Source organism: Hetaerina americana, unplaced genomic scaffold, assembly GCF_022747635.1.
Source record: "Hetaerina americana unplaced genomic scaffold, ioHetAmer1.1.p SCAF_3, whole genome shotgun sequence".
Classification (NCBI taxonomy): Eukaryota; Metazoa; Arthropoda; class Insecta; order Odonata; family Calopterygidae; genus Hetaerina; species Hetaerina americana.
In genome coordinates this window covers 5,880,031-5,898,205 of record NW_027286874.1, presented here as the reverse complement: position 1 = coordinate 5,898,205, position 18,175 = coordinate 5,880,031, and the positions used below count along the sequence as shown (strand labels likewise).

The following is an 18,175-nucleotide window of genomic DNA, read 5'->3' as shown; positions in this document are numbered from 1 at the left end:
TAATCTGGCTCAGAGCATTGGTGGGTGTTAACCTAAGATGCTTTTTGTTGCTAAGATGCCTTTTAGCTGCTGATATATAGGTATGGGGTATTTGGACTTAGATATCACGCTTATGCTTCCTGGGATAATTCTTCCACTTGCAAATGATGGAATCAACCTTTGTTACCACACTCTAACTTCAAAGTTGCATACCACATCAAAACCTAGGACAGAAATATCCTTCAATAAACGAGCGTGGTACTCTTACAAGGGTGTGTGCACTTCACATTCAAGGAATGAACTCAATTCCTTGCATCTGGAACTATCCATGACCATGTAACTGAAAGATCGAGGCAACATTTGTTCTCCAGCCCAAGGACAAATAACTCTGACAGCTCATGAAAAAAAGACATCCAAACCTAATGGACGATAATCCCAAGGATTTTGGGAATTCCAACAGAACATACAAATGATGGCATTCTTCAAAGCTAACTCAATGGGAAATTGTAGAACTTATTGTTCACTCACTTCCCTGGAAAACCCTGATGCCCTTCAGCTATTGAGTTACATAGGGTGAGACCCAATCCAAGACTTCTTAACCATGTCAAGTGCACTGAAAGTAATGATTACTTTCTTGCGCAAAAAATGCCCCAACTAATAAAATTAAAGTATTTGATTATGTATCTACAAATGGAAGCACATATATACTAGAAGGAAAGGAAAATAAGAATATAATTCAAAAGATAAGGAATGCAACTTATACCCAGAGTAGAAACATAGGATACAATTAAATGAGGTAAAACTAATTTTCTGAAGTCTGAGGTTGCAAAAGACAATTATGGTTTACTAGCTTGATGTAAAGAATGCTTGCCTCTTTTTGTGCTTCATGTAAAACAAGCCGTCAGTGTAACTTCCTTTTGCTCACAAAAATAAAAATCTGATAAATTTTAGATACTGCTTATATTTCCACATTTATACAAATATATCACAAGACATGACAAAATTAAAACATTAGCAATAGATGCATGAACAAAAGCATAATGATAGTCATCAATTGTTCCCCCCAAACTCCATACATTTGAATAGAGTGCAATGAATATTTATCTCAACATTTTCCTCCCAATGAGGTTATATACCACTCTGACCATCATACATACTCGGTCAAATCATTTTTTATTTCATTCTCAACTACTACAAGTATACTACTCCAAGTAATTATGATTTGAAACTGAACCAAATTTGTTTGTAAATAAATAATTGCTCTAATGTAACCTGCGACTAGAATATTTAATGTCATGGGAACAAAGTGAAAGAAAACTTATGCAAAACTAAATGTTAGGATCTCTCTTTCATTAACAATTATAGGAATTCCTAATTTGGAAAGGCATACTAACATGAGTTGATACACTGAACTCATCTATTTTCATAAGAGTAATGCCTCTAAAGCCTGTCATCTTTCGTCCACAAGTTGGCAGAAACTAGACTTCGTCAAAAAATTATAAAATAATGTTTTTCTTATGAATTTAGTGATTGTACATTACCCATTAAAAATGCTCTTCTTCAAATTTTTTGAATGAAGAGTCTTTCGAAGGACGGAAATTTCTTTACGTTTACTATTTTAGATAATAATCTTTGATAAGATGAATAAAGCTAATATTAACATTGTAACTAATGTATTAAGAAAGAGTAATTACTGAACAAAATTATTTAGTCGCCGTTTTGAAAATGTATATACATTCAGAACAATGTAATAGTCATACAAATTAAGACAATGGCAGCTGAAAACAAATAGGAATGAAGAGTCATGGAACAAAGTAGTGGCAGTGACAGCCTAAACAACAGGTTCTCAATGGCATTCACTGATGACAGTAAAAACAGATACCTGGACAACCTTAAAAATAAGATACAAATCTTAACAATCATTATCAATTATAAAATTTACAAAGTGCACAGAAAGTAATACCCATAGTAAATGACCTAATTGCTTGTCATGAAAATAATGGCATCATTCATCATATTTATCTATTTAAAATAAATTGGGCAAGCTGCCTATGGCCTATCACATTGGTAGAATTTAAGGGGACACTTCAAATACAACGGCATTAACTTTTCCGATGGTGGTTTCTGCTTTATCATGGAAACTCTGAACATAAGTGATCATCGCTGTCTTCTCACATGTGAGATATGTGTAATACTATTTGAAATGTACTTAAATGCAATGAAAACTTGAGATCTTAGGTCTTTTATGTTTTGTTTCCTGATTTTCACATGTGTCACACCAAGGCCATATATAGATACAAGTCTTATAATATGCTTAAAATATGCCATCAGGATAGAATCAGTGAATGCAAAATTACTTTCCACCGACAAAATGAAACTCCATTTTGTGAGTGTATGATTAAATAGACTTAATTACAATAAATAGGAACATTAAAACTGAGGCTGATTAGTTACTTATGTTGAATTGTTACTATTACTTGACCACATACATTCTACACTTAGATTTGAATATAATATCACATCTAACAGAGAACACCAAATATACCAGCCAGCACATTAACATTTTACATAGTAGAGACTTAATAATCTTTACTGGAATGATCAAGATCATGAGAGTCTTCTTTTAAGGGTCGGGCAGGAAATATGACAGGATGCATATTCTTAAGTAGTGGGGGATGATAAAAATCAAAGGAACAAGTATATGAAACTTCCCAGAGCTAACAAGCTGGGTTATACTTGTAAGGACAGAAAAAATTGTACAAAATAAAAAAATAGGATAAAATATCATCATCTTTAAGCAAAAACTGACAAAATTGTAGATAATATAGGAAGTAGTGAGTGCATTTTAAAGTCAAGAACCCTAATGCTTGCTTTCTACAAGTCACTTGGCCTCAAATAATAATAATGTATTGGGTTACAAAAACTGATACTTATCATTATAATCATGATGGAAAATATTGGAAATGTGGAATAAAATTAGAAAACTATATTGTACTGGTTTTCCATATATCTTAGGAAACTTTCCTCAAATATACACAGTTGCCTGAGAATTTTCCCCAAGACATCACAAGAATTTGGCATAGAAGGCCCGTAGAATGTCAACTCACAACTGTGCACACATTGTCATGGCAAACATTCAGAGTCTTCTTGGGAATAAAAACTGGATAACAAAATTCAGGCAATCCTTTACACACAGGAGAGACTTAAGTTCCGTTTTTATATGGGAGCAAACATGAATCAGCAAACCAGAATCTCCAATCCTCTCATTTTGTGAAATCAAGTCTTTGGTATAAGATGGCGATTCCATTAAAACATATCGTATGCATTCAACAACAAACACTTTTATGGCTCAATGGTAGCAGTTAAAACAATGAAAAGATGTAACCTTATTTCACTAACTAATTTTCTTGAACCATAAAAATCACACAAACAAGTACATGCAAGTGTACAAGGTTATTTTTATGCGGTGGAATTAATTATTTGAAAGACAGTCCTGGGTTGCACGGAAAACCCTTACATTTTTATGACTTTGGTTAACTTTATAAAGATGAAAATCTTCGGGCGGAAAATTCGGCAAAAGTTGAAATTAAAGCATAGAGTAACTATCTATGCGATAAATAAAAATTTGTTTTATTCTACTAGTCCTCAAATTTTCATTATATTAACCTCAGACTCAAATAATTTAAGGAACAATGAGGAACTCTTGAATGACTCCTTAGCCATAAACATAGTCAGTCTCAAAAATTGTTCACTTTAGTTATCATTCATGATACTTTGGAATACCAATACATTTTCATGACTTTCCATGACTGCACACACAGTTTACTTATTTTACTTTAAGGTATATACCTGAAAATATATTTGTATAACATTTATGCATAAAATAATCTACCAACCTTAATATATACCCTATCTATCACATCATATATAGAAATAAATATAGCTCGTACATAGAAATATGATTCTCCATATATGCTTTTAAATCATTCCACAGCAATTAGTCTCTTAATTCATCTTATGGTGTGGAGTACGATGGTTCTTCAAGTTTTTAAACCTTAGATAAGTGAGAACAGTAATCACAAGATTGACAAAATAAGTTGAAACACAAACTACACAGAAATCATGCAAAATAAAAGCAAGTATGTAGGCAAGATACGCTGAGCCTATGTTGGAGAAGAGACTGATCCAAAACTGAATCCTTGATGCCAAAGAAGAGTCCAAGAAAGCTGGAATAGAGAAATAATTCTACATTTAAGCATATGTACCAACATACATTTGAATTCATGAGTTTCATTCCTCGACTACATGACAAAAAGGCTCTCACTTAAGGCAAGGTTTTTGAAAATTCTTGATAAGAAAAGATGGTGACAATGATTCTCCATGGGCATTTATAAAAGGGAAAATTTGGTTGATAAATCAGTAGGAATAATGAAAAACGGAAAAGGTAAAGGCTAAATGCTACATCAAGTAAAATTTTGAAGTGTGGTTGCTGATTACTGATGACTCATCTGCATAAAGTTTAACTTAAGCTTGCAAACTTGAGCTGCATGAACTAATTGGAAGCATGCATGCTTGCATCAATGCACTTTTGAGCAAAGAGAAGGAGAAAAATATAGAATATAAGAATAATGGAGAAATTAGTCTTTTTGAGTACTCTAGATATAGTTTTGATAGCAAGGCTACCCTGGGCCAAATCTACGAAGTGCAATGTGATTTTATGTCCAGTAGGGGGTGAATTGACCAATTGTTTACACTTCAGTGAGTACTTGAGGAATGTATGTTTTTACAATAGAGAGTATATTGGGCATTTCCCTAATGGGAGAATTAATACCTAAGTGAAAAATCATGGAAATTTGAGGAAGGTTTTGATAGAATATGGAATTAATGAGCAGTTATTAAATACTACAAAAGAAATTAAGGAAAATAGCAAAGCGATTGCCAGAGTGAATGGCAACCAGAGTGACTGGTTCGAAATGAAGCCTGGCTTGAGTGAGACAAGGATGTGTCATCACCATAGCTGCTCATTGCTTATAGTATTGGAATGGGTGAGAAATGGATGCAAGGATAACGTAGTTGTGAGGATTGGAGATGTAGTTGTAAGAGTTGGAGATGTAAGTTCTTTGTATGCTGGTGATGTGGTATATATTGCTGGCTGAGAGGCTACAAATATACAGGAGTCTCCGGATAGCTTATGTGAGCCAACAGAGAAACTGACATTAAGGATAAAGTCATCAATAATATATGTAGTCATATTTGATAAAGGAGGAGGGAAGAATTACTGCTTAATTGGTCTTATGTGGAGTATATAAGAAAAGAATAGTGTGCCAGAAGAAGCATGCATGGCAAATCATTGAGTGGGTAAGGCATACTTGAGGAATATTTGTGCTAAAAACAGGGGATGTAGGGTGATAAATGACCATGTCATGAAATGCTGCCATTATTAATGAGAAGTGCATAAGAAGAGTGCTCTTCGGGCTATGCTTTGTAGGGATAATGTATCCGAGGCTTATGAAGATGACATTTAGCACATCAACAACAAATGTCAGTATGCATTACTCTGAGCAAAGCAACTATTCAAGTTTGTATCGCATTAACGCTTTATGACAACCATATTAGGACTTATTACGTCATATAGTTATGAATAATTAAAATACACTTTAAGAATAAGAAACTGGAACTTTCCCACATAAAACGTTTTTGCGAGGTTATAAACAATATAGTTTTTATGAGGGTCCGAATGCGCGTCTTTGAGTAGTGACACACTATATGCACGGCCACTCATACGATATGTTAATTTTTAGGCGAAAGGATGTAAAATGCTTACTTAAAGCTCCGATGAGGCAATAAAATGATATTCCATAGACGCTATTTGGTTGATTAAAAATGGAATGTTCTCCGAGAACTGGCCCGACGAATCCAAATCCTTTTCCATATCTAAATTTTGGTAAATAAAAACAACGTAAGAAAACTACTTTTTAACGTTAAACGCAACAAGAAGGTCAAACTTGTTTTAAAAACCTGGATGTGAAGGCCTTGGTGCAGCTCATGTGCTCACTGATATCGCACATAGCCTCATAATTTTCATCCTCTTCTTTACTGGTTTCTACCACATAAGCATAGTAAGACAAGAGCACTCCACAGATGCACATAAAAAGTATACCGTTAAAAAGAGTCGTAAATTTCTTCATATTTAGTTCGGCTAATTTACAAATCTCCCACGTAGTATGTTCAACGACTACAACACCAAACGACAATAAGCTATACTAAAAAGTAATAAACAAAAGCCTATCGGTACAGAAGTGCAATTGTGCTATGTTGTCGTCAGTCATCGTGAATGGCACAAATTTTAAAATGTTGTAATAACATAATTTTTGATTAATTGTGTCCAATTATTTTTCATTAGGAAAAATCAAATGAATGTATTTCGATTAAGCGTTCTCTAAGTTTACGTTAAGACCCAACTATAAGCTGGGTGGTACACATTTCTACATTCCTGATAAACACTAATATAAAACATAAAAGTCGGAAATTACAGTATTATTTGAAACTAAACAGCTGGAAAAAAAATAACCCCATACACATGGCAATCGTAATCCTATTGTGGATTAATCGGATCCCATATCGCATTCATTGTTTTTCAAAACTTGGCAACGTTGTCCTTAGGGGAAATGCGCGCGATAGTGTGAATTTTAGCTGAGCAATTGCTACTGGAAAGAGTTTGGATTAACTAACGCGTATGATAGTCAATCTGCGTTAAAAGGTTATGACATAATTTATTCTAAATACAACAAAATTTAAATTCACGACACTGCAGATGATTGAAATGGATACAATTGTGGAAGTAAGTTCTTAGATTTTGAATTTAGGACAAAAATCCAAATTTTGGGGTTACCTTGCGCAAAGTAAATTCTGTTTCATGGCCAGTTGTTGCGTTCTTATGTATATATGTGCATTATTAACCCATTCAAATTCGATGTACTGCATAGCTTTAGATTGTCGGGCTTACGTGAGAGAGTAATGGAATTTGTGAAAACGGTTATGATATGCTTTTCTTCTCCCATCTCCTTTAGTTGCGTCTTATACACATGATTCCTCCATTGCTTAAAAAATTATCATACAAATGGCAAGCGTTGTATAAAAAGTATTTTCATTGCAGGAATTACAATTGCTAAGTTTGTGGGAGGAAGACATCAAAACTCGGAAAAGTGAGTTTATAACTCAATTTTCCAAAGCTGTCCGTGGTTTACTAGATCTCTATCACATCACTTTCCAAGAGAAGAATGACTTAAATGAGTCATTTGCGCAGCAGGCGGTTGAAATAAGAGAGCTAAAGGTATGCCTGTTGTTCAAAAATCCGAAGATCACAAGCCTTTGCGGTTCACTACACTCATCATGTTTGTGTATAAGAATTGTTTTTATATAATTTTAAACGTTTCTGCATAATGCAATCAAAGGCATTTAAATTATAAAAAGTTCATGCAGATATTTAAGAACAGAATTTAGTATTATAGAAAGTCATTTCTTCTATTTAAATTAACTCAGATATGTTTAGAACATGGTGACATTTAGGTTAATTCAGGGAGCGAAGAATTCTTGAAGAAGAACCTCTGCTATTGGCAACAGGGATAGTGAGGACTTTTCTTTGAATGGAGGGACTCATCGGTAGAAGTCCAACCAGTTTAGTTAATTACACTAAAGTTTGCCGGACTAATTACATTGTTAGTGAATTTGTACCTTTGTTGGAAGAGAAAGGGATAATAATACGCAAACTCTTATGCGAAGTGATAGTTTTCTTAACTTTATTTTCTTAAGAAATCACATTTCTTGTATTTTAAAAAACTCTTAATTGGAATTATAATAATATTCTAGGGAGGGCTATGAAAGTCCTGTCAATGGTTTATTGTCGAACCCTTCCTAAATGCTTTTAAGAAATGGTATGTAAGCATGACCATAAGTTGACGATGGCCCTTGGTGTTAGAACTTTATTGGATCTAACATATCTTGTATAGTATACGTACTTGTTTACCATGACATCGCACCTTCTAGTTAATTTATATCAGTTTACTTGTCATCATGAAGGACTCCCTAGAGTTGTTTTAATATTGACTAAAGTCGACCATGAATTTTCATTATGTACCCAATACATGTTCAGTGATAGAAGGTTGGAAGGGAGGTGGATTAGTGAAGCCCAGTGGTAAGAAATGGACATGGAAGTCTAACCTACTCTAGAGGGTACAGAATATGGAAAGTGGGCCCTGTCTATGGTTACCAGTCATAGTTTCTGAAAAAAGTGGTTTTCAACGCAGGAAAATACATATTTGAGGGATTAAGACAACATACATGTCCGATTGAATGTTCTATGCAAACTTGAAGCTTAAGGAAACATTGAAAAAAACATTTCTGGTTGCCATAACATTGTAAATTTCAGGAGATTGTTGGTTTGATTCCTGGAGGTGCCTCTGGGCACCCTCAGCTTCATTCAAGCTGTGTACTAGATCTACCTGCTAAACCATAGGCTTAGTATTGGGTGAACTCTACCCTCGCATATCAAACCAGCCTTTTGACTTATAACTGTGAATCTGATTTGGTATATACCTGTTTGTGTGAATCCAGATGAGTGAATAACAAGTTTTTTTCCATTATTGAATCACAAGTTAAGAAAGTATGCATGTAATACTCGTATACATCAGTTCCATCAACATTTCCATGGTAGTATAAGTGTCAAGTGTATAATTGTAGCCAAAATTTACAAACTATTATTTGTTTGAGGAATTGTATTCAAACTGATAGTGATGAATGTATTCATAATTTGGACTATCATCAGAATGAAAGTATGCATTAATAAATGCTTCTAAGGAGATGCAGCTGTTGACCTCTCCTGGGGAACTGCAAACCATAGTGATTCCTGGCCTAGTTTCATTACTGGTCACCTATCTTGGGTATGGCTCATTTTATGGTCAGTTTTACTCTACTCTTCGAATTTCCCTGATAAAATGGGATATTTATGACAAACTTGGCCTTAATTATTACCCATATTGAAATGTCAATGCAATAGTAAATGCATGAGTATCAATGAATAAAAACTCCCAGATGTGATAATGTATAATATTGGAAATCACTGGAGGAGATGCACCATTAGGAGCTAAGTTAGGATGACCAGGAATTCTCTAAAAGCTAATTCTTGAATAATGTTATAACTATGACTTTTCGCAATGCCTCTTACATTTTATAACATTGTTTCTCCATGAATTATGTGAATCAACTGTATCTAGAGCAAGAGATGCAATTATTCCTGTTATATTCCAGGATAACTTAAACATATGAAAAGGATATTCTTGGACTCGCTGTATTCTTAGAAATACTTTGGAGGCACGGCATTTTTATGTATTGTGTATGAAAAACAGTGAGTGCCCTTCTTGCATGTGTCTGTGTCTCTTTAGTGTTCGTCCCCTATGTGGTTTCAGTTATTTAACACATGTATTTGTACATGATGTGAGAGGGTGTTCATACAACATTGATGTACTTATACTTCTCCACAGCAGGCCAAATACCGACTTGAGGCTGACTGCTCCAAGCAAGCTACCCTTATAACAAATCTGAAACTTAGAGAAGAAAACCTCCTTGCAAAAGTTGAAGCCAGTTCACAAGAACAGGAACGATTGAGAAAGAAGGTTTGTAGTGTTGCACTAGCACTTAGTGAAGGATATTAACCATAAAAATCCTTATAATTCCCTTCTTTCTTTATATCTTATCGCAAAAAAGGAGATAATTGCTTTGATGAAAGGAGACACTTTGCTTTTCCACTTAAAATAAAAATAAAAACATGTTCAGGTTGTAACAAAACCTAGGTCGTAATAAAAAAAATAATGTGAAAAAGCAAAGTGCCTTCTTTCATCATGAAGAATTTCCACCATGTTACACCTGAAACTGTGTCATTTATTGAGATACTTGCTTTATTTGAACATCTTAAAATTCATAAATTTCTGGAAACATTCTTGTTAATAATAATTTATTTAATACAAACAAGGAGGGCATCGAATTATGCACATACTTTTCGATCAAAATGGTAGCATGAAGTAACAAAGCATACAGGCACAATGACGCCCAAGCCATAGGTGGTGGAGAAAAGCCCTCGGTAGAAATCAAACAGTGACCTTGGGCTTTACCGATGAAGACAGTTAAATCTACTGCCACCAAGGCTGACCATTATTGTTATTATGTTAAATTGCATTCGGGGGACATTCTTTGGTTTTCATGTCCCCAGGCATTTATTGTGCCTCCCTCACCTTCCATGAGATTTCTCGCAAACTTCGCATAGCATCTACTTCATCTTTGTTACATCTATGTGCTCAGCAATTTGGAATCATGCTCCACTTGCCTCTATATTAAACATTGAATATAATGGTGACAATCAAAATAAAACACACATAGTTTCTCCTGCTGGGCACGGTTTATCGTATGACTGGTTTTGCCTATTATGGCATCTTCACGTAAGAACACATTAACTCATTCCAATGGTTATTCCATACATTTTAGGATAACTCAAGTTGGGGAAGGGAGGGAGAAAGTAGTCACAGAAGTAAGAGATGGTGAGATTGGGTAAACAGTGGGGTGTCATAATTTATTCTAATTGTTTCAGCATGCCATTCTGTCTCAAGGTTATGCCGCAAATTAATTTATTTCATAAAATATAGTGTTTGACGCATTATGCTAGTGACAAGGATAAACATTGTCCTGGGATTTATATGTCAATGGATGGTTAATTTCTTATTAAAAAATTGTATTGCAACAATATCATAATGTAAAAATAATTTGCCTTGATCGACATTCGAACCCGGGTCCCTCAATGTCCAGCAGAGTGCTTTAGCCAGTTAAGCTACCAAGGTATCCTTTTAGGCTGTGAAATTTTGAGTCCTTTAAAGAAACCAGATATTATGACAAAATTGTGTGCGTTGCACCATAGTTCACATGGTTAAAGCCCATATTCAAACACTAAGGTGTTCTACCTTTGATTTTTACTCTTTAAAATTGTTGCATTTTAAACTGCATTAGTGGATGGTTCCGTTGAAAGTTACTGTCATGGCATATCCAAAGTTTAATTGAATAAATTAGATATTCGCCCTGCCATCCTGTCTTGTTTTACTAATCAGGTGAAACATTTAAAAAACTAGATGATTATTTAAAATTATTTAGTTTTGAGTAGAGGAAAGAGGACCTTAATGTAGCATTTATTTATTATTATATTTTTATGTGTGTATTTTGTTTGATATTTTCTTATGATCACTCATAATAAAAAAATTTCCACATTCTTTTATCCTTGACCAGGAACCCATTTGGGGAAAATGATTTTTTCACTGCAAATCTTTCATATATATGATGTCATTGCATAGGCTTTTGATGAGATAGCAGCTAAGAAAACTTTTCAGTCATGTAATTTGATATACGAGGGTCATCCGGAAAGTAGTACCCGTTCGTGAAATAAAGACACAAAAGTAAATATTAACAAACATAAAAAATTTTATTTGAAAGAGGATACTTTAAACTACTTCTCAACATAATCTCCAAGCAAATTAAGGCATTTGTCATAACGTGTGACAAGTTTCTGTATTCCTGCTGCATAGTCCTTCGCCGCCAGCTCATTGAGATACGCGAGGGACCCATCTTGCACAAATTTTTGCATAATGCAGATGGTGTTTAACAATTTCATGAACAATTGTTCGAGAAACATTGGGAAAATGCTCACAGATGTCATCAATTGTGACGCGCCGATCGTTCCTCACGAATTCGTCAACTGAGCTCACCAGTTGGTCTGTAATGACAGACGGTCTCCCCGAACGCTCATCGTCGTGTGTGTTCCCCCTCCCCATGTTGAAGTTGCGACACCACCGCCGAACAGACGACTCGTCCATTACATTGTCTCCATACACCTCCTTTAATTGGCGATGAATATCACATGGGCGAACGTTTCTTGCATTGAGGAATTTAATCACTGCCCTCACTTCACAACTGGCGGCGTTCTCAATTTTTTTAAACATTGTAAACAATCACAGAAACAACACAGGCAATGCTAGCGTCACGCAACTTGGCTCAGAGAAGGCAGACAAGCCACTGAAGCTATCTGACCTCGTCCAGCGGCTACTCGCGTCGTCAGCACTTCATGCGGCACGAACGGGTACTACTTTCCGGATGACCCTCGTACATACATTCACATGATATTTTTTTGTGCCATCCATGCTTCAGGTTTTGGAGGAGAGGTTAAAATGGCGAAGGCGATCACAGCTGGAGAGATTTCCTCTGCAGAAGGCGCAACAAGAAGTCTCCGCCCTCAAAGATGAGCTCAGAAAAATTATGTACACTGCTTCATCAAAAACAACAAAAAATGGAGAGTTGTTGGTGGAAGGTGGAAGTATTCAAATCCTCAACAATCATCTTAAAATTAATCCTGATACTCATGAACAGTAAGATGGTTTAATAAGCTCATTTAATTTACTTTGATTAAATACTAATGCTTTGATTCTATCATGTGCATTTAGATACTATTTTATTCATCAGTGCAAGCTGTCCTATGTTTGAAATATTGAATTTGATGAAATTAATTGTTAGAATACCCTTATGCCCTTCTTTGATTTCAGGATTATTGAAATGACTAGGGCATGGACAAATATATACATGTATGTGTATGTAGTAAATGACTGAATTAAACATGCTTGTTCAGAGCCATTGGATATCTGCATACCTGGTGAAGCCTTTATGCCAGTGTTAATGTGTACACCTCATTGGGTTTCTCAGACTAATCAAGTATGGTCATCCACAATCAACCCCACGTGGATTGGGGCCCGAGCAGAAGTTAGCATGCCAAAAGAAATGGAACATGAGCAAAGTGAGCTCAGATGGAGTTGACAGAAGGCCTGATGGGGGGGTCCTTTACCCAGCAAGCTTGTTTGCTAGGAGTTATATGGCAAAGATGCTCTCTTTGTGGTGTAAGATGCATCCAGAGCACTGGGCAGGCCGACTCTGACAGAACATTATTGATGAGCAAGATATGCAATGAGAGACAGCACAGAGAGAAGAACATGCATCTCGAGATTTATCGGAGAGAAGTACAGCTTTCCCAAATGAAGGGCTTGTAGATTGGGGACTCATGACCTCTGGGTGTTCAAATACCTGGTCTAAGCTGCAGCCAAATCAATGGCATTCTCCCATAGTAGTACCTCATGGGAAGAAGAGGCCCTACAATGGCCTTTCAATAGGCATCAAACAGAATTCAATTGTTCCCAGCTCAACTTTGTGGAAGTTCATGTTCATTAAATGAAGAGCACTATGTATAAAGAGCAGTGGAAATATACATTGGGTTCTTCATTTAATGAAGGCATCAAACATTCTGTTTGTGATGGCATCCACAGCACCGTGGCGTTTGTTCACACCCTAGATGAAGTCACATACTAAACAAGCATGTGCTAATCACTATCAAGCAACACAAGACAGAGTATAGTGGAAGCTGGGAAGTTGCCAGTCGAAAGGACTAGAGCCATCTGGGAAACCTATCTTTTTCCTTCAGCTATCCTCTTATATACTCCCCTGCTTACTTTGCTCAGTGTGTCAGCCACACTTTCAAAAAAGTTATGGATCTTTTCGTGTCACATGAGCATTTTAAGTCATCACTTTGTGGAAGTTTCCTTTAACAGAATTTCACTTTTTTGAGTTTAGCATGATGAATGGGCTTGACAAGTGGTTTTATTAGTGTAAAAGTTATTGCTTTTCTATCCAATACATATGGTGTGATTTAACTTTCCATTTTGTTGATTCAGGAGAAATTCATTAAAAGAAGATATACTGAGGAAAAGTCTAAGGCGGCTGGATTCATCTCAAAGAGTGCTGGTCGAAGAAAGTGCAAGCCTATGCTCTTCCCTTCAGGCAATAAACTCAAATATCCAGAAGGCTGTTAATGCTCTGAAGGTGTATATTGCCCAGGTTAGAGCCTTGACCTACAGATAATAATGAAGTTTAAGTTAAGAGTTTCGATTGAATTATCTGCAATACTAAAGTTGATTTTCCCCTAGTCAACATGTCCATAATTGAGTTTGTAATAATTTTATTAATAACCTTACATAGCATGTAAATGGAAAGCTTTGAATCTTCCCATCAGCAATAGTTAGGTAATATATTTCTGGAAATTCATCCAGTCAATGAATAGTAGTTGCAATATTTCAGTACTATCTGTTTAGTCCTTAATGGATTTCTTAATGTAATTTTTTTCTGGAATCTTAGGTAGTAAAGGTGGAGGACAACGTGTAGAGTTTCTTGTAATGTGGTGTTAGCATGTTTATCCTGGAGTGGTTTCAATAGGGATTCAAGGGTATTAAGTATCCCTAATTGAGTACAAAAAGTTTATAGGGAACCACTGATAGCACTTTGGTTATGTAGACCTTAGTAATGGGAAAAGCTGTGGCTGATAAAGCATGGGCATAAAAATTTCTATTGGCGCTTAAGCATTTTTGGAATTTAGAACTCGGAAACTCTTGTTTGATTTACATTCATCAGAAAGATAATAGGTAAAGTTTATTCAGCTTAAGGAGACACACGTCCACTATAAATGGAGTCTTAATATCACTTGCAACTTTGATGGCCCCGGTGGCAGCGGGGTAATGTCCTCACCGACCAACCCAGAGGTAGCAGGTTCAATTACCGCCTAGGGCTTGGTTATATGTAATTGTCTTCAATGTAATGTCTGTAATGTAAGGATTAGGTGGAAGAAGGGACTATAAGTCTCAAACTTGCCCAATTAAGTCGATAAATAAATTAGTACAAGGTTTGTCCCAAAAGTAGTGTGACATTTTTTCCTGGATAAATGAACGGACAGGGGGTGATTTCTCTGGCTGGGTTTGAGGGAGGGGAGTCTCAGGAAACACTGGAGGCCTGTGGCAGTTGGGACTCAGCCTTTGCAGAGTGCGATTTGTTTTTTACGAAACCTCCAAAATGTGACCTTGTTACACTCCATCATGAACCAGTTGTTGGAACAGTGCTGCGCCATCAAATTTTGCATGAAATTAGGAGACTCATGACATGCTTAAGGCAGCTTATGTTGATAACGCCATGGGTAGACCGGGTGTTTTTGAGTGGCACAAGTTGTTTCGGGAGGGTAGAGATGATGTTGAAGACATTGAATCTTCAGGATGCCCTTTGACCTCAAAAAGTGACAAAAATCTTGCAAGGATGAAGGTGTTGTTGGATATGGGTTGCAGATTAAGTGTATGCATGGTTTCTGATGAACTTAATACCCTTTAAAGTGATGTGCACCGACTTTTGATTGAAAACATGGGCATGAAAAAGCTGTGTGTGAAGTTGGTGCTGTAAGTGCTCTCTGATGAACAAAAGGAAACTCCCTCGGGGATTTGCAAAGAGCTTCTTAACCATGTGAATGAGGATCCAAATTTATTAGGCAATGCCCCACCTGACTTCTTCCTCTTCTCCCGCCTCAAATCCATGCTGAAAGGACGTAGGGCTAGGTGGAATCTTCACAACTGGCTTTGATGAAGGAGTTTAGCAGCATTCTGGGCACCGCCTTCCAGAAGGCATACGAGGTGTGCAAAACTGGCTGGTGCTGTGTGGACTCACAAGGGTGCTAGTTCGAAGACTTTTGAGTGAATGTATCAAATCTTTTTAAATTGACTCAGTACTATTACTCTTGGGACAGTCCTTGCATAATCAAGTGGCAAAAAATTATGAAGTCTGTACTGCAGGCATGTTAAAAGGAAAACAAGGGAGGAAGGAAGCTTGTAGATTTGAAGAGGGGCTTATTTTAGTGTTGGATGTCAAGTTGCATTCTGCTAAGAGAGGCAAGCAAATGTACTGTTTGTACAGTTTTATAGGCTGTGTCCATCCAAAAGCTATCTTAACCAGTAGAATACCATTAATGATAACAATATCATAAATGCAATTAAATAATAAGTTGATATTCAGAACATACATGTATAATAGAGAATAATATTTGTGTCATAAACTGCTGGTATAAATATGCAGAAGTAGGTTAACTAGTGAAGGTGCAGAAATATGCTCACAGTTTCCTGTGGCACAGCGGTAGCATGTTTATGTTAGAATGCTTGTCATTAGGATGCAGAGGGGTGATGTAACAGTGTATCCATAAAGGCAGTACACTATGATGAGGGTGTGATCGAAAATACCTGTGATGTGGCAGGAGTGACTGACTGTATCTGGAAAACAACATGAATACCAAAAACAATATTAGACCGTGGATTTTGAGTTAAAATTGTGGATCTTGCCTGGAAAGAAAACTCATTGGAAAGTAAGGATTGAGGTTTGGTTTTTCTCATCACATTAAGAACAAAATAATGTGTCATTTTTCCCTCCATTCTTATACCTGATACCAACCAAGTCTCTACAATCTTAATTGTGCGATAGACTTTTTTGTTTGAAAAATCAATATCTACGGCTAACTTTTTTCAGTGTTTCCTTTTTCATTTTTTTATAAGGATGGTGAACATGAGTTCTGGGATTCATTGAAGCCGAAGAGTGAGCCCGAGGATGACAAAAGTGAAGCTCCTACATGGTTACCACTCTTAGTCAGTAACACTCAGCAGATGTGTACAGAGCTGAACGAGTTGGTGGAAGCCTTGTTAAGTAAGTGAATCATATTGATCGCTGATTATTTCCATTAATTCTGTGATGACCAACCTTTTTATACAATGTTGTTAGATAATATTACATCACATACCTGATGTTTGAGTAATTCTCTTCACACTTAAGTAGCCATGAGATTTATATAAGAATTTAGATTCTCGATACGTATTGTCTGGATTTGACTATTATTTAGTCAGCATATCATTCAAACTTTGGTTTTATCTTGCAGCATAACATATGAACCTTCCTAATGAATGCTATTTGAATATCATTGAGGGTGTCTGTGTGAGCTAGCATACTAAAAAAATTAAAATTCTCATTGTTTATTAGAGCTCTCATGATTAAAGAAAGAGAAACCCTAATTGTTGTTTTTTTCTATCATACCCTAATGTGGCAATCCAAGGCAAATATTTGTGATATCCTTGGAAATGAGGGTTCTTTTCATGACATGGTTTCCTCTGGCTAATTGTGGACATACTCGTAGAAGGGGGTCACTTGTGCCTTGCGCAGGAAAAGGACCTTATCCTTAAACTTTGTAGATTGTTGGACTAACTTGCCAAATTACATCTGTTGGGACTTTCTGGGCTTTCACTGAGTGATTTGATTGAGCAGAAGCATGTGTTGAAGTGTATTTGGAATAATCTACATCATTTTTAAAGTAATGAATAAGCACCTGAATTAAGAAAAGTAGGATAATTCATTGCCTGTTGTCATACTCAGAGAAATTAAACTCACTGCTATAACAGAATTCTGTTATTTGAGGCCCTAGCTGTATCAAAATGTATTAATATGCACCATAGAGCCAATTTTAATGTTTTTAATGCGTTTTTAACAAATTTTCTGTTTTCCTCAGAAATGTCATCTCATTCTAATGGTGGTGTTTCTGGAGAGGCTGTAAGAAAATACGTCCATTCTTTCTGCAGTTATGAAAATGTATTGGATAGTGCTCTGGAATCTATATGTCTCAAATGACAGGAGGCGTAATGGATTTCTGATTAATAAACAAATGATTTAATGGATGTCATTTGTTGCACAATTAGTCTAATATTTCTAGTCATTGGTGGCATGATGTTGGTGTTTACGTATTTTAAAGGACTACTCAGTCATGTATGTCACAATGTTCTTAATTTGATGATCTGAAGAATGTAAGTTCCTAAATGTCCATGGTTAATAACAGATCATGTAATGTACACATTGGCAAATGTAAAAAATGTTATTAGAGAGAAGCTTTTATATTAAGATGGTTTTTAATTTTAATAAAACATTTCTTATGTATATGTCATCTTTGATCAGATTTAGAAAATTCAGTTTCCAAATTCGACTGTCTGTCTACCATTGGGTTTGAAGAAGCAGCACCGGAAACTGCTGGTTTGATGTTGTCATTGACTTTGTAACTTTAATATAAATAATGTCAAAATCAAAATAATTACTAAATCAGCTTTCATCAAAAGTAAATAACCGCAACTCCTATTTAAAGGGTGGTAGCCAAGAAGGTATAACATTTGCCCGACAAAAAAATCGTGGGTGCAAAATTCTGCGTGATGGCTTTAGACTACCA

At 35.9% G+C, this 18,175-nt stretch overlaps 2 protein-coding genes across 2 annotated transcripts; one reads left to right on the top strand and one right to left on the bottom strand.

The window, feature by feature from the left end:
• Positions 1-920: 920 nt before the first annotated feature.
• Positions 921-6,215, bottom strand: Vkor (Vitamin-K epoxide reductase). The gene is made up of 3 exons (XM_071587630.1): positions 5,998-6,215; positions 5,804-5,913; positions 921-4,205 (listed from the first exon to the last, which is right to left on the bottom strand). Exons 1-3 carry the CDS (start codon positions 6,165-6,167, stop codon positions 3,985-3,987), a joined length of 501 nt encoding a protein of 166 aa, XP_071443731.1. The 5' UTR covers positions 6,168-6,215; the 3' UTR covers positions 921-3,984.
• A 491-nt stretch (positions 6,216-6,706) lies between these two features.
• On the top strand, positions 6,707-17,835 carry LOC139690811 (uncharacterized). Its single transcript, XM_071588389.1, has 7 exons — positions 6,707-6,820; positions 7,136-7,312; positions 9,519-9,650; positions 12,220-12,437; positions 13,788-13,950; positions 16,470-16,617; positions 17,471-17,835. The coding sequence occupies exons 1-7, from the start codon at positions 6,794-6,796 to the stop codon at positions 17,587-17,589; spliced, it is 984 nt and encodes a 327-aa protein (XP_071444490.1). The 5' UTR covers positions 6,707-6,793; the 3' UTR covers positions 17,590-17,835.
• Positions 17,836-18,175: the final 340 nt, after the last annotated feature.

Excerpts from the sequence above, each read along its gene's own strand:
- LOC139690811 (XM_071588389.1), top strand. The coding sequence starts at position 6,794 with ATGATTGAAATGGATACAATTGTGGAA. Across the intron at positions 12,438-13,787 it reads AATCCTGATACTCATGAACA|GAGAAATTCATTAAAAGAAG; the intron begins GTAAGATGGTTT and ends TTGTTGATTCAG. Across the intron at positions 13,951-16,469 it reads TGAAGGTGTATATTGCCCAG|GATGGTGAACATGAGTTCTG; the intron begins GTTAGAGCCTTG and ends TTTTTTTATAAG.
- Vkor (XM_071587630.1), bottom strand. The coding sequence starts at position 6,167 with ATGAAGAAATTTACGACTCTTTTTAACGGTATACTTTTTATGTGCATC. Across the intron at positions 5,914-5,997 it reads ACCAAGGCCTTCACATCCAG|ATATGGAAAAGGATTTGGAT; the intron begins GTTTTTAAAACA and ends ACCAAAATTTAG. Across the intron at positions 4,206-5,803 it reads TTGCCTCATCGGAGCTTTAA|CTTTCTTGGACTCTTCTTTG; the intron begins GTAAGCATTTTA and ends TCTCTATTCCAG.